Source organism: Populus trichocarpa, chromosome 19 (assembly GCF_000002775.5).
Source record: "Populus trichocarpa isolate Nisqually-1 chromosome 19, P.trichocarpa_v4.1, whole genome shotgun sequence".
In the NCBI taxonomy this organism is placed as follows: domain Eukaryota; kingdom Viridiplantae; phylum Streptophyta; class Magnoliopsida; order Malpighiales; family Salicaceae; genus Populus; species Populus trichocarpa.
Window position 1 is genome coordinate 5,633,167 of NC_037303.2, and position 14,445 is coordinate 5,647,611.

The 14,445-nt window shown below is 29.5% G+C and overlaps 1 protein-coding gene across 2 annotated transcripts; it reads left to right on the forward strand.

Annotated features, from left to right (window-relative positions):
• The first annotated feature begins 1,567 nt into the window (after positions 1-1,567).
• LOC7459190 (WUSCHEL-related homeobox 11) lies at positions 1,568-4,388 on the forward strand. Of its 2 annotated transcripts, XM_024590890.2 has the most exons (3): positions 1,568-2,151; positions 3,212-3,387; positions 4,175-4,388. In XM_024590890.2, exons 1-3 carry the CDS (start codon positions 1,599-1,601, stop codon positions 4,190-4,192), a joined length of 747 nt encoding a protein of 248 aa, XP_024446658.1. In that variant the 5' UTR covers positions 1,568-1,598; the 3' UTR covers positions 4,193-4,388. The 2 variants fall into 2 exon arrangements, with proteins under 2 accessions (XP_024446658.1, XP_052305523.1); XM_052449563.1 differs by lacking the exon at positions 4,175-4,388 and having other exon boundaries at positions 3,212-3,408.
• The last annotated feature ends 10,057 nt before the right edge of the window (positions 4,389-14,445 follow it).

Genomic DNA, 14,445 nt, shown 5'->3' on the forward strand with positions numbered 1-14,445 from the left:
TGATCATCACCCTCGATAATTAGCAATCCCATTAATATATATGTATGCATATCACCAGAATCCCTATAAACGAAGGAAAAGCCTGCAGGACGGAGGAAACCTCGTCTGAGACAGCAGAAGCAGTCGGTTCCTGAAGTTTCGTTACATGTAAACGCAGTAATAGAATATGAATATAAAAGCCTTACATGTTGCAGACATTTTGATACACGTAGAAAAGTGTTCGATGTATCAGCCAACTTTTGTCACCGCTTTCCTTCCTCTCGTTTAATATAAAAAAGAGAGGTCAGGAGAGGAGAGGAGAGGAGAGGACTCAGTGAGTAAGCCATGTTTCCTTATACGTCATTGTTAATAAATTATTGCACAGTTTCTTGACCGTCTATTTGGATCCTTCCTCTCATTTTCCGATTAAATAATTCTCCGGACTCAACTTCCCATGCATGCCTGCACATGCACTTGCCAAGTTGAAAACCCTAGCCAACTTTTCTTGTCTACCATTAACATTACCGTTTTGACCACTCCTTTGAGAGATTTTCCCATGCAACCATGTTTATTAGTTAATGTATATACTACTAGTAGAACGGGAGGATCAAATTGTATAAGTGATCATGTGAATCGAAAGAATATCCAAATACAGATATAATTTAATTAATAAATTTAAAAGATTGCAACTTAAATATAGTTTTTGAAAAACATGAGCACAGAACGTTATAATAATTTATACTAATGATTTAGTTTAAGGTTATCTCCTCGTGTAGAATCAGAATTACAAACAATACCATTTGTGAGGAAATACTTATATAAGTTGATTAATGAGCAGCATGTGGGGCGCTTTTCCAAGGATTTGAATTTTTACCCTTTTAAATTGATGGCAAAATTGTCATACAACATGGAATATCAAATATTGATGATACTTTATTAAATAATGTGTTATAATTAATAAATTAATGTAAACAATTTTTGAGATTTATTATTATAACCAACTATATAATAATTTAAAGATATTGCATCTTATCAAAGAATCTTCTCAACCCAATAATTTAAATTATTAGATGAGGTCCCGATATATGATTTATATTATTCTTTAACACATCTACTCAAGTGAAAGCTGTTTAATTTTTATCAAATAAATAGAGATAGTAAGATTTGAATTTGTGACTATTTAATTATTAAAGCTTTGATACTATATTAAATAATCATCTCAATTTATTAAATAAGATATTCTTAAAATATAATTTAAGATATAATTTATATTATTTATTTTATAATGAATACACTTCTAACTCATTAAATGAGCACTCTTTGACTAGTGATTATATGTTTGAATAAACTAAGTTGGGCGGTTGACTTGGAAGAGAAAGATTAGCATAACATTTTCTAAACTAGGTGAAGTTGTAAATTCAAGCACCGAAGTCCAGTCAAACCAAGGTTGCTCACGTAAATTCCCAAAATAACATTCCTTCCGGTTCACCGCTTTATATATATAGCCTCACCTTTCTATGCATTCTGCCTTGTGCTTATGTACTTTCCTTTTCTCCTATATTATTGTTAATTTTATTTTTTTTTGTATCGACAAACATTTCTTTTCTTCATTTCACAGTATGGAAGATAATCAAGGCCAAGACCATAACAGTCAAAGCAACCATGGAACTGAAAGAAGTGAGCCAGTGAGGTCAAGATGGACTCCAAAGCCAGAGCAAATATTGATACTTGAGTCCATCTTTAACAGTGGAATGGTAAATCCACCAAAAAATGAGACTGTGAGAATAAGGAAGCTTCTTGAAAAATTTGGCTCCGTTGGTGATGCAAATGTTTTCTACTGGTTCCAAAACCGACGATCAAGATCTCGCCGCCGGCAACGCCAGATGCAAGCTAGTCTTCTTGCAGGATATCAAACAAATAATCAACGGGCATACGATAGCGGTGGTGTAATTCAATACGAAGGTGGTGGCACTTCTAATGGGTTTGCAAATTCTCCATCTTCTTATCTTGTTGGTGCCTCTTCTTCTTGTGGAGTTGTTGGTGAAGATCATGGTGTAGAGAGCTTGTTTTCTTTCTCTAACCAGATGGGTTTTCAAGAATTCGAGCAAACCTCTGGTGTAACTTCAATTGTATGCCCATCAGAGACTTCAAGTTTGCATTACCAAACTGCTGGTAAGTGCAAGGCTGTGTAACTTTTTCTTTCTTTCCTTTTTTTTTTTTTTGTAGTTTCTTATTTTCCAAAAAGATTTCCTCTATCAGTAGCTAACCCCATGTCTCCTCGGTAGCTCTATATCCAATTCCTTTCTTCAATGCAAATTGTCTTTCCTTTTTCTTTTCTTTTTTACTTTTTGAAGATGGGTGTGATCTTTCTTTATGTATTATGCATACATGTTATCGTCTCAGAAAGTTGTTTAGAGGAGAAATTGTTTTTGCCACCCTATTTAAAATTCAAAGAGTTTTTATCACTTATGTTTAGGTTAATTAATTCAGTGTACAAGAGTGCTACAGAAATGGGATAAACTAGATAGAAATTTTTTAATGATATGACTGTAGCTGTATGATTTACTCTTTGAAAGACTTGTTCTGCTTAATTGTTCGTGAAAACCAATGGCCCCCCTCTCCCTGATTCTCTTGCAGTACCTGGAAAAATTCCACATGAAATCTTAGCTTTCGAGGGCTTCAAAATTATTCAGTGTCCTTTTCAAATTTAATATATTTTTTGTTGCCAAACGCCAAGATCGATTCCAAAATCTTCAAGGCGTTCTATGGCACTGCGAGTCGGCAGTCGACTTTTTTTAAAAATATTTTTTTAATATTCTTTAATTGTTTTGATTTGATGATGTGAATAATAAAAAAAAATTAAAAAAAAATAATATATTAATATATTTTTAAATAAAAAATAACTTTTATTACTGTCCAAACATCCTTGAAATTTCTCCATCTCAGTTTAGGAACTTATTGAAGAAATTCAACTTTATTTCTTTCCTTTCTTGTCTTTGGAACAAACATGCCGTTCATTCTTATCTCCTCTCCCTCTTTATCAATTCTCGATATATTCTAAATTTGCATGGTTTGAGAGGCTCCTGATTTTTTCCCCTTTTGAACTGAAAAAAAGAGAGGCTAAATATATAAGCGTGATCATGTGCTCAGTTAATTACTAGAATGGAGCTCTGAAAGCTAGGAATGAGTTGGGAAAATGTTCTTCTAAGAATATATCCTCTCTGTTGTTCAGGATTCATCACAATCTTCATCAATGGGGTTCCAACAGAAGTTCCTCGGGTGCCACTTGACGTGAAAGCAATGTTTGGTCAAGATGTAATGTTGGTGCATTCCTCTGGAGTGCCTGTTCCCACTAATGAATTTGGGTTCTTAGTGCAAATCTTGCATCATGGTGAAAGCTATTTCCTGGTAAACATCTCTGCAGTATAACTATACACTTGTGATCAGCAGCTCTATGATGTGTGTTTGAGAAACCTCCAAATTCAATTTGAACTTCTGATTACTGCATTTCTTTCTTCCCTTTGCTTAATTTCCTTCCTCTTTACCTCAGTTGTATTTTTTTTATTATTAACGTGGATGTCCGGATCAACTTGCAAGTACATTTACTAATCTCACGAGTCCTAAAGTTAATGACCATTTAAACCTCTAGTGACCCTGAAATTTGTGAGACTCGAACCAGTGATCTTCAGATAACAAACTTAGAACTTGACCAGTTGCGTTACACCCTTCAGGGCTCAATTTTATTGTTTTTTTCTTTTGGTACAAGCTTGCTACGAAGCAATTCCCAGTTTAGCCATTTAATTAGTAACAACTCTCTCATGTTCAAGTTTAGTTAATTGTTCCCTCAGCTTTGTTTGTTTTTTTCTTATTATTATTATTATTTTGTTTAACATAGGTAGGAGAGAATTTTTGGATTTCCATGATAGCTCTGATCTCTCCGCGTCAAACTTCATTTTGTATAAATAAGAAGTACAACGTCCATTAAGGTTGAAAGTACTGTTTACAGTTAGCAATTGCAGTAAAATATTATTTTAAGGTTGTCGTTAGGGTTGCTAAGCAAAGTTTAGCAATGTCCATTAACGAGTTTTAAATTATGTAAAGAGAGTTCCTTCGCTCTCTCTTTCTGTCATATATTCCTTTTTTCTTCTTTTGTTTTTTTTCTTGGATACTTCATGAGGTAACCTTTTTCCCACAGGTTTCAAGAACAACCTAAATCGTTATTAAAGCTGCATCAAGAAGTGGGAGCTTCCTCTACATGTTGGTGTGCAAAGCAGATGTTCTAGGACAAATTTTTACTATGATGGACGATTGAAAAACCCAAAAAATTATCTACTAATTAGCATTTAATTAATTATGATGTCTTCATTTGACTTCTTTTCACTTATATTTTGGTTTTAAACTTTTTTCCCCTTGTTTCACAGGAATCATCCCAAACCCACTAAATGTAATGCATATATAAGTGCGAGTGTAGATCGAATTTTTTTATTTTTTTTTCAATTCTCTAATGACTATGCTCTCTTCTCTAAATCCAGTTTAGTGGTTAATTATTGTCCTGTCGCAACTTAACAAACTTCATGAAGCTACGAGACTCGCTGCTAACAAGCTTAAATGGTAAAGAAACCATAAGAGTTAACAGAAGTGGTAAAGATTTGGTCTTGGATTCAAGCCCTATTTTTGCATAATTTAAAGTTTTATAGCTCATGCGAAGATCGACCAGCAGCATCTGTTTAAGTAAATAAACTTTACATATATATCTGACAATTTGTAAATATATAAAAAATATGTTAGAGTGAAAAGCTATCTTCCACAAAGATTTGTATAAAACCTTACATGGCAATTATAATATGGTGTTGAAAATTGACATGATAATGATTAAAAACCTTTCAAGGGGCAACTAGTCTCTTGTGGATGCCAAGTAAAGCTCATGAACCATCCCTTGTGAAAGCTTCCAAGATAAGAATTTCGTGTCCACTTTCTCAAGTCATCGTGACTTAACGTCAAAAGAACTATACTATCAAGCTCCATTGAAGGAAGAATTCATATATTTACAGATATAAAAAAATTATGATCAATCTCAAACATCAAGATTCAACAACAAGATCTTTATTCTGAAGAAAAAACTTCAATAATTACCAAAAGCTGTAACCAAATTAAGGTAAAAATCTTGGACCATATAATTCTAGATTTAAGCTTATTTGGGCAAAAAAATACATCACACAAAGTAACTACTTCTATACAAAGGATTATACTGATCAATCTGGATAGCGCGTAACCATTTAATCTGAGTTCCAAACTCCAGACTATGATGTAATTTTTGACCTCACCTTTCATCGATTGGTCTTTTGGTTGAAGTCATCTGTTAAAAATTTCAGCTACACAGGCTCTGAACTTTTTAGAAATCTTGAATATATCATGAACTAGACTAACTAGTTGGGGCTACGTTGCCTCGCTCTCTTTATTTTTTCAGATTCTCCATGTAATCTTCTTTAGCTTGCCGCTCTTATCTTCTTAATAGGGACACTTTATTTATAGTATTCTCGAGTACTATAAAAAAAAAAAAAAAACTTAATATAGGATGATTAATTAGAGAAACTACAAAGGAAATGAAAAAAATACTCAGAACCCTCAATTTATAACCTCAATGTACCATTTTCAATTGAGTCCAAAACTTTTATTTTTATTAGTTTTACCCAAAACATACTTGATAATAAACACATATTACTTCTTCATCCCTTATTGTTAATGTAGTTAAAAGATTCCATCCCATGTGATTTTTAGATGTGTAACCAAGGCAACATAAGCTCTAATATGCCCTGACATAGATTTTTAGTGCTAAATCACATTAACTTTTTCTCCTTTTCATGTAAATCACATGCAAATTCAACAAATTCTTATAATTTCTAGTTTACCGCTAACAATGAATGGATTGAGTTATGACATTTATATTGTTGGTTACGATTGAGAAAAAATTAATAAAATCAAAATATTAATTTTAACTAATAATAAGGTAATATGTTTGGGGATAAATTAAGGTTTTATATATATATATATAATAGGAGAATGGAAAAGAAAAGAAAAAACAAATTATCACATAAAAAGTCACCAACTGCCAAGGTTTTTGTCTTGTGAATGTATATATAGAATAGTTTATGAAAAGAGAAAAATGGTTTCAGCTTTGTATTTATAGAGTACTCAAAGATATTTGAGCTAGTCACAAAGCAATATGAATCTTGTAATAGATATTGTATTTATGATATGATTTTGTAGTATTACTTTTCTACTTCACTAATGAGATATTTCTCTATTATACCAAAAAGATTTTACATTGTTGTATTAAAAAAAAATATAAATCATATTTTATCATCGAAACAAAAACTTTATAATCAATATCGTATTTTTTCTTGTAACCTTTAGCTACCTACCACACATGCTTTATATTTAGAAGTTTTGTCAACTCCCGAGCATTGTTTTTTTTATGACATCAATTTCATTATCCAAAGTTTTTTTTTATTTTTTTTATGGCAACTTTGAAAGTCACATGATCACAATCTAAAACTATAGCAAAATTAGTACATGAGTCATCAAATTGATTAATTTCAGTTATTTTATAATCCCTCATCCATATAGGTTTTTCTTTCTAACAAGTTATGATATTTGATTATCAGGTGTGTTTTGACCATCTACTAGTCGTGGTACATCCTTTATATGTTTTTTTTTTTTTGTTTTTTTTATTATCACCATCTAAATCCACTATAATATTTTTTTTAACACCATTATTGCTTCAGGTTCAAAAGTCAACTTCATAAAAAAAAAATGATCTCAACTAATAACAATTTTTTTGGTGTTAGGATTATATAGTTTATAAGCTTTTAAATAATTACTAATACCAAAAAAATCCATTTATATCCTTTATCATCAAGATTTTTTTATTTTGGTTTGGAATATGGGCACAGGAAATGCGTCTAAAAATTATGAGATGATTTACTACTAGTCTTTGTTCACTCCAAGATTCTTTTAGTGTTTTATTTTTAACAGCAAATGTAGGATTTCTATTCAAAATAGGTGATCAAAATCAATAAAAACACCATAGGATCCATTATATATGTCAATTGAACCTATTACAAAGATAAGGACCAAAAAGATCAAATAAGCATTTAAAAGGTTGATTCATAACATTTGGCCCAAGCATTAAAATTGAGAAATTAATCATTAAAAAGTTAAGTCAAATCATTTATGATTTTTTTAATATTTAAAGGATTATGACACATTGATAAACATTATATTAAAAAATTAAATCAAATATAAATTAATTAATTATTAAATTAATAATAAATTAATTTCACAATTATTTACGAGTGTACGTCGAAGGGATAGCTTTTTCAGAATGAGTTTCATGTATTCGTTACCTGATCCGCTTTTTACCATAACAAAGGAAATAAATGCCTAATCGATGTCTTTGACGATTGGTATTCAATTCAATAGGTAACTTGAGATCATTTTCTTTTTTTATTTGTTGTTTGTTAAAAAGAAATATGGCTCAGGAGTGTTCCTTTCTTTCTGTGTTTTTCGTGCTGTTGTATAAGATATTTTTTTAAAGTAATTTTTTAAAAATATATTAAAAAAAATTTTAAAAAAAAATTTCAACTTCAGCACATTAAAATTATTGAAAAACACAAAAAAAAATCAATTTGATGATTTTTTAAGCCAAATATACTTTTAAAATGCTCTTAAATACAGTTACAAACATAAAAACAAATGATACCTTTACATCTAAGAAGTTGGTTTATAAAAAATATTTATGTCCAATTAATTCCACTTAAAAAATTATTTTAACTTTAAGTCTCTTCTTACAAACAATAGATAAAGGTGTTAAATAAATCTTAAATCATGAGAATTGAAACTAGAGATGAATCAAACATGAAAAGTTTTTTGTTCAAACCGAACTATAAATTAATTTTTTTATTATAGATTTGTGAATCTAAGGTAATTGAATTAATCCAAGCAAATCTATATTAGATTAACTAAAATAAACTATATATATATAAAACTCACATTGTAATGTTAAAATAGTTAGTGATTTTATATGCATTATCATTCTTGTTAATATATTTAAAATCATGAAATACTCCTTTTGTGTGACAACATTGCATGCCTTATGGGCATCCAAAGCATCTTAATTCCAATTACAAAATTATAATCAAAATAATACTCAGTTAAAAAAATATATTAAATCATAAATTAACTATACTCAATACAAATCATTCACATCAAATAATTTAACTGCAAAATCAAATAAAACCAGATGTATTGCAAGTATATGATCATAAATTGATCTAATCATTGAAATATTAAAGTTTAAAAATCAACTATAAACTTCTCAAGCAATCACTTGACATTTTAAACCTCATGCAAACAATTTGAAATAAATAAATAGCGGGTGAGTGTCATACACTCATTAAATAATAGTTAATTTATCTAGCTAGACCAAACTTGTCAAAACTTACTAATATATATAGCTTTAAGCACTGTTTGTTTTTGCAGTGCAAATGAGCTTTTGAAAAAAATTAAAAATTATTTTGCTTCAAATTAGTTTTTTTAATACTTTTATATCATTTTAATGTGCTAATGTCAAAAATAAATTTTAAAAATAAAAAGAATATAATTTTGATGCATTTCCAAGCAAAAAGAACCTTTGATTGACAATCGCTATTACAATATTAAACAGGCTATAAAACCAATTCATTAATTATACCAAAATATCCATACATTTAAAGATTTAAAAGTCCAAAAGCACATTTATAAATTATACACAAACTTAAATAATTAATTACAATCATTTTGAACACAAACATGGATTGCATAAAAATATTCTAATTAAAATTTAGAGTTAAAGAACTACGGTCACTCTAACCATAGTAACAATAAGTCATATTTTGCCCTATTACTAGTCATCAAATTTTAAATACACATGTCTATAAGTGTCAATTTATAACCTTCAAAGCTCGGGTTCAAAGAATATTGTTACTCTAACCATAATAATAACGAGTTGTATTTTTTTCTATGACTAGACATCAAATTCTAAATAGACATGTCTATAAGTATCAATATATAACCTCCAAAGACCAGGTCCAAAGCGTAGTCAATCATATCTATATTCATATTCAATCCAGGAATGAGTTTACAAAAATAAATCATATTCAAACACATTTGCAATCATAAACATATTTTCACAAAACACTTAACATTATTTACAAATCATTTATCATGCTTGATCCACTTAATTTATATAACAATAAATATTTTAACAAAGAAAACTCATTTAGCATATAAATATTTTTTTTTAACTCAAAATAACTAACCAAATAAAAAAAACAATCACTTACCTATTACACAAATCCATGATTAGTCATAGAGACAACCAATTACTTCTAACAACCTAACAATAGCAATCACCATAAATTATATACTTCCTAAATATGCAATTCAATATATGAGATTATTTCTAATTTCTAATTTAATTAAATCTTAAATATATCACTAGCTTAAATGACTATAAAACTCCCTCTAAAAATCACCCAACACTAGAACCATGTTATTACACTCCCTGTTTTACTTATAAAATATTTATTTTTAATAATTAAATACCAAAAATAATTATGTAAAACATATGCCAATTATGGTCCAAAAGTAATAACATTATAAAATCCAATTAGAAAAGGCTAAGAAACATTTTCATTTCAAGTAAAGAAGTTTTCTAAGAATAATTAAAGTGGAGGTGTCAAAAATTATTAACTACTTCTATTTTTAGAAAATCATTTATGAGTTAAATAAATTAATTTGTATATGAATCAAGTTATTTATGAAACACCTTCCATGTATTTAATTTCTACATAAAAACAATTGATATTAAAATATTAAAACATTTAAAACTGAACTATAAAAGCTATTCATTCTCCAAAATAAATTCCAATTATTATCTACCAAATTTCAATAATTAGAAATAATTTTTCATAATTTCATAAATGTTTTTAAAAGTATTAAAAACACACTAAAACATTCTTTGGTAATATATTAAATACAAACAACATATGTTTTGGGTCATAAAACATTCAGAATGAATTGTACTCTCCAATTAACTCAGAAACAGATTTAAAAGACCTACTTTCAATTATCATAACTTTTAATCCACAATTCCAATTTAAACAAATAACCTCTCAAATCAAAAAACTCATGTCATATTATAACTCTGTACCAAACTTCGACCATAATATTCATTAGAATAGAAGATTACGGTAGCCTAAAGTTACCCACTCATCATCTTTTTTCAATTCCTTAATTTCACTATTATTTTAAATTAATCTACCAAAAACATATAAAATAACTTCAAATGACCTCCTATTAATCAAATAGTATAATACTCACTCCTTAAAAGTGATTAAAAATCAAATATCATAAAAACCTTAAGTAATAAATCTTTTTTAATATCTCTAATATGCATGCAAAAACTCAATTGAAATGTAAGGATAAAGAACACACACCTTAAATTGATAAAATAAATAAATAAATATTTTTGCCCCGGATTCAATCTCCTCCTTGATTTTCCTCTCTATATCTCTATTGATGTAGGCTTTGATTGTCTAACAAAAAAGAGCGTAAGTTACTCTAGGATTTTATTTTCTTTTTATTCTCTAAATTACTATGTAATTACTAATATACACACTAGTACTTATAACACCCTTAATTAAGAAAAAAAAAGCATAATAGGAAACTTAATTAATTATATTATTTATTTATTATTAGTATTTTTAAAAAAAATCATGAAATACTATTTTTGCATGACAACGTTGCATGTCTTATGGACATGCAGGACACCTTATCTCTAATTAAAAAACTAAACTCAAAATAATACTAAAAATTCTTGTTATTACACCTACCATCAAAGCTAAACCTTCCAGAAAAGTTAATGTTATCATCGTGTTCTAATTCTAGACTTTAAGAATGATATTTTCACGAATTTTGTGCTTAATTTTAAATATTATTTAAGATTGATTTTTTTTTATTTTAAGTTTTTTATTTCACATGTGAAGGATTGCAAACATTATAGGTTCAGTTTAAGTAAAATTATAATTTAATCCTTGTGATGAAAAGCTTTTTGCAATGAAGTCCTTGAATGATTACTTTTAATCATTACGCAACTGCTAAATCAGCTTATAATTTCCATAATACGTGCGATAGTTTTCAAGGAAAACCGAACACATTGATCACCTGTTGCATTGAACACAAGTACCACAACTGGAAATTCTATATTGCATATTAGAGGTAGCTAAAAATCACCGACGTTTTGTCTTTAGAAGCCGGAAAACAAAAAACAAAAAAACCTAGCACATAACCTGTCCTAAAGCTAAGAAAGATGTAAACAAATTTGTAAGACATGAGTTTTAAAAGAAAAAAGAAAAAGAGATGTACCCATACCAACCCATTCTACTAAAAATTCTCAATTGAAACCATCTAATAGGTGGCCCAATAGTATGAGTTTGAGACTAAGAGCTTTACTCTCCCTGTAATCTCAGGTTCGAGCCTTGTAGTTGCTAATATGATAGCCACTAGAGACTTACATGGTCATTAACTTCTGGATTCGTGGGATTAGTCGAGGTGCACGCAAACTAACCCGGACACCCACGTTAATAAAAAAAAAAAAATTCTCAATTGAACATTTCCATATAAAAATAATATCATAAATTGTTTGAGATAACTGGTTAAGTTCGTTGTAGAAAGGGCATTTCTTTGTTTTATAAACTAATTTAACTTAAAAACATTAATAGAGTACGGATTTGGATGCCCATGGGAAACGTAAATTAGAATTTTAGATGCATTTGGGATTCAATTGATATACAAATTCTTTGGGAGCCCAACTGAGTGTAAATGATATTACTGAGAATAGGCTGAGCAGTGAGCACCAATTTAGTCAGCCTCTAGCTTAGATCTCTTCATTGACTCTCTTTTTTTCTTTTTTCAAACCGAATACATATAACTCGGCACGATGGCCAGTTAATGGGTTTCCATTGGAAAGCTCCAAAAAACCAAAATAATGTAAAAAAAAACAACAGCTTTGGCTTCTTCACCGGCCAAGATAACCAATCCGTAGGAGTCAGATGTTTGTTTATACATATATGTTTTTTTACTAAATTATCAGAACATTAGGGCACATTTTCTGAGAAATATCATGTGAATGTAAGCTTTGAAAGGTTTGATATGGTTGGCAACTATAATAAAATGAAAGTCTCACCAAGGATTTTCTTTCTCACTTTTGGCTCTGTATTGCCACCCTCTGCATTTCCACTATAAAGATAACTATATAGTTTATTAATTATATATGTAATACAATGTGCTTGGTATTTTATACGCAGGAAGTTTTGACCAGGAAGCAAATCAGTCAACCCAATCGAGTAATCAATGTGTGTGTAAAATATTGAATCAAGCTCATGATTTGAAAGGGTGCAAACTGGCCATCTTTTTCCATGCAAATCCAGCAGGGTTTTTCTAGGTTAGCGTGAACATTACGTGGATTCAACTCTGCCGACCAACAGGGTACGGATCTTTTCTGTTCGCTTGGAAACCATTTTTTATAAGATTTGAGCATCGTCAGGATGCGTCATGTCCATTAAAGAGGAGTTTATATTTGCTCTTAAATTTTATTCTATTCTGCGCATTTGATTCGAATCTAAACGCGGGTTATTATTTATTTTCTAAACAATCGATCTAATTGGAATTGAAGATGCAATGAACGAGAAAAATGAAATGTTCGAGGGCTAATACATGACATCAAGATTAAAATGCAGAACTTACGCTAATAATATAATTAATTCATCAAGATCTAATTCTTCTTCCAATGCACCTACACAAGCTAGTATGAGAGTACATCACATTTCCACATCCAATAGCCCTGCATGCAGTGGAACCAGCAGCTTCTTCAATAGGCTTGTTTGAGATACAAGAAACGGAGGGATACAACAAACCTTCTAGCAAGGTTTATCTTATCCACTACTGTTTATTTCCTCTGGTTTGAAATAACCCACCTCTGGAAATATGTATAAACATTATCCAACTCATTGCGATCTCACTTGATTAATATAGACAACAAGTGTCCAATTCCAGACACCATCTAAGAGTGTGTTTGGTATTATGGTAACTGTTGTAGTTATGATTTGAAAAAAGTTGTTTTATAAAAAGTGTTTTTAGTTTAGGTTGATTTGGTATTTATATATGTTTGGTTAAAACTGTAGTTGAAATTGAGGTTGAACAAAAAGTAATTTAATGTGTTTGATTAATAATGCTTTTTAAATTGAGGTTATAAAATAAGTAAAATATATATATATAAATATTGATGGTTTTAAATTTAAATATTGTAGAATTAATTACTACTATTACATCATGAAATAAATAATACTTTATATAAAATATTTTTTATTATTCCATTAAACTATCTATAATTCCATTACCTACAAAATTCATCCGATAAGAACTACAATTTTCATAATTTTTTGAGCGTGTAATAAAATTAGATAAAATATTATCAGGTATAAAATTGATATTACAGTGCGAGTGAATTTAATTTACTCTATAGTAGTTTTTCAGGAAAACAAATATTGTTCACTTCACAGTGCGAGGGAATTTAATTCACTCTAAACTAATTTTTTTAAAAACAAAACTATTAAAAAATTAACACACTGAAAAAAACAAAAAAAATACAAAAAAATTGTTCACGTGAACAGTGCAAGTGAATTGCACTGTTCATTAAGTGAACAGTGCAATTCACACGTGAACAATGCGAGTGAATTGCATTGTTCATTGTTTTAAGTGAACAGTGCAATTTGCTTGCACTGTTCACATGAACAGTGTATCAATGCACATTGTTCATGCTAATTGCACTGTTCAGTGAACAGTGCAATTAGCATGAACAGTGCGTGAAAAGCAAGAATTCCTTGCTTTTCTTTCCCTGTGTTTTTGGACGCAAAAGTAACGTGGGACCCATGAACAGAAAATCTTGTTTTCATGTTTACCAAACGGCTGAAATCTGTGATTTCATTAAAACACAACCGCAGCCGCGTAAACAAACACACTCTAAGAGTCAATGTTCAAAGTCTTCTCTGCTAGCTCTTTTAGCTTTGCTTCTTGTTTAGGTTATCTTGTTGTTTGGATAAGGCTTGTTGCTCATTCCAGACATGGTACCCCTTTTAGTTTCTTTCTCTTCTTTTTGTTTATTTTTCTCTTTTCTTCCCCTACTTTGTTTCCCCATAGGTTAAGCTCCTAGACTATTCTATTGTATATTCTTTCTTTTTAACACATCTTATCTTTTCCAAAAAAAAAAGGATATAAGAGATACCAATAATCTTTCTTTAATTAATAAATAGACGGACGATAAGTCCTTTCCTAGATTATATCATGATAAATCATAAGTAATTTTAT

Excerpts from the sequence above, each read along its gene's own strand:
- LOC7459190 (XM_052449563.1), top strand. The coding sequence starts at position 1,599 with ATGGAAGATAATCAAGGCCAAGACCATAACAGTCAAAGCAACCATGGA. Across the intron at positions 2,152-3,211 it reads TTTGCATTACCAAACTGCTG|GATTCATCACAATCTTCATC; the intron begins GTAAGTGCAAGG and ends TCTGTTGTTCAG.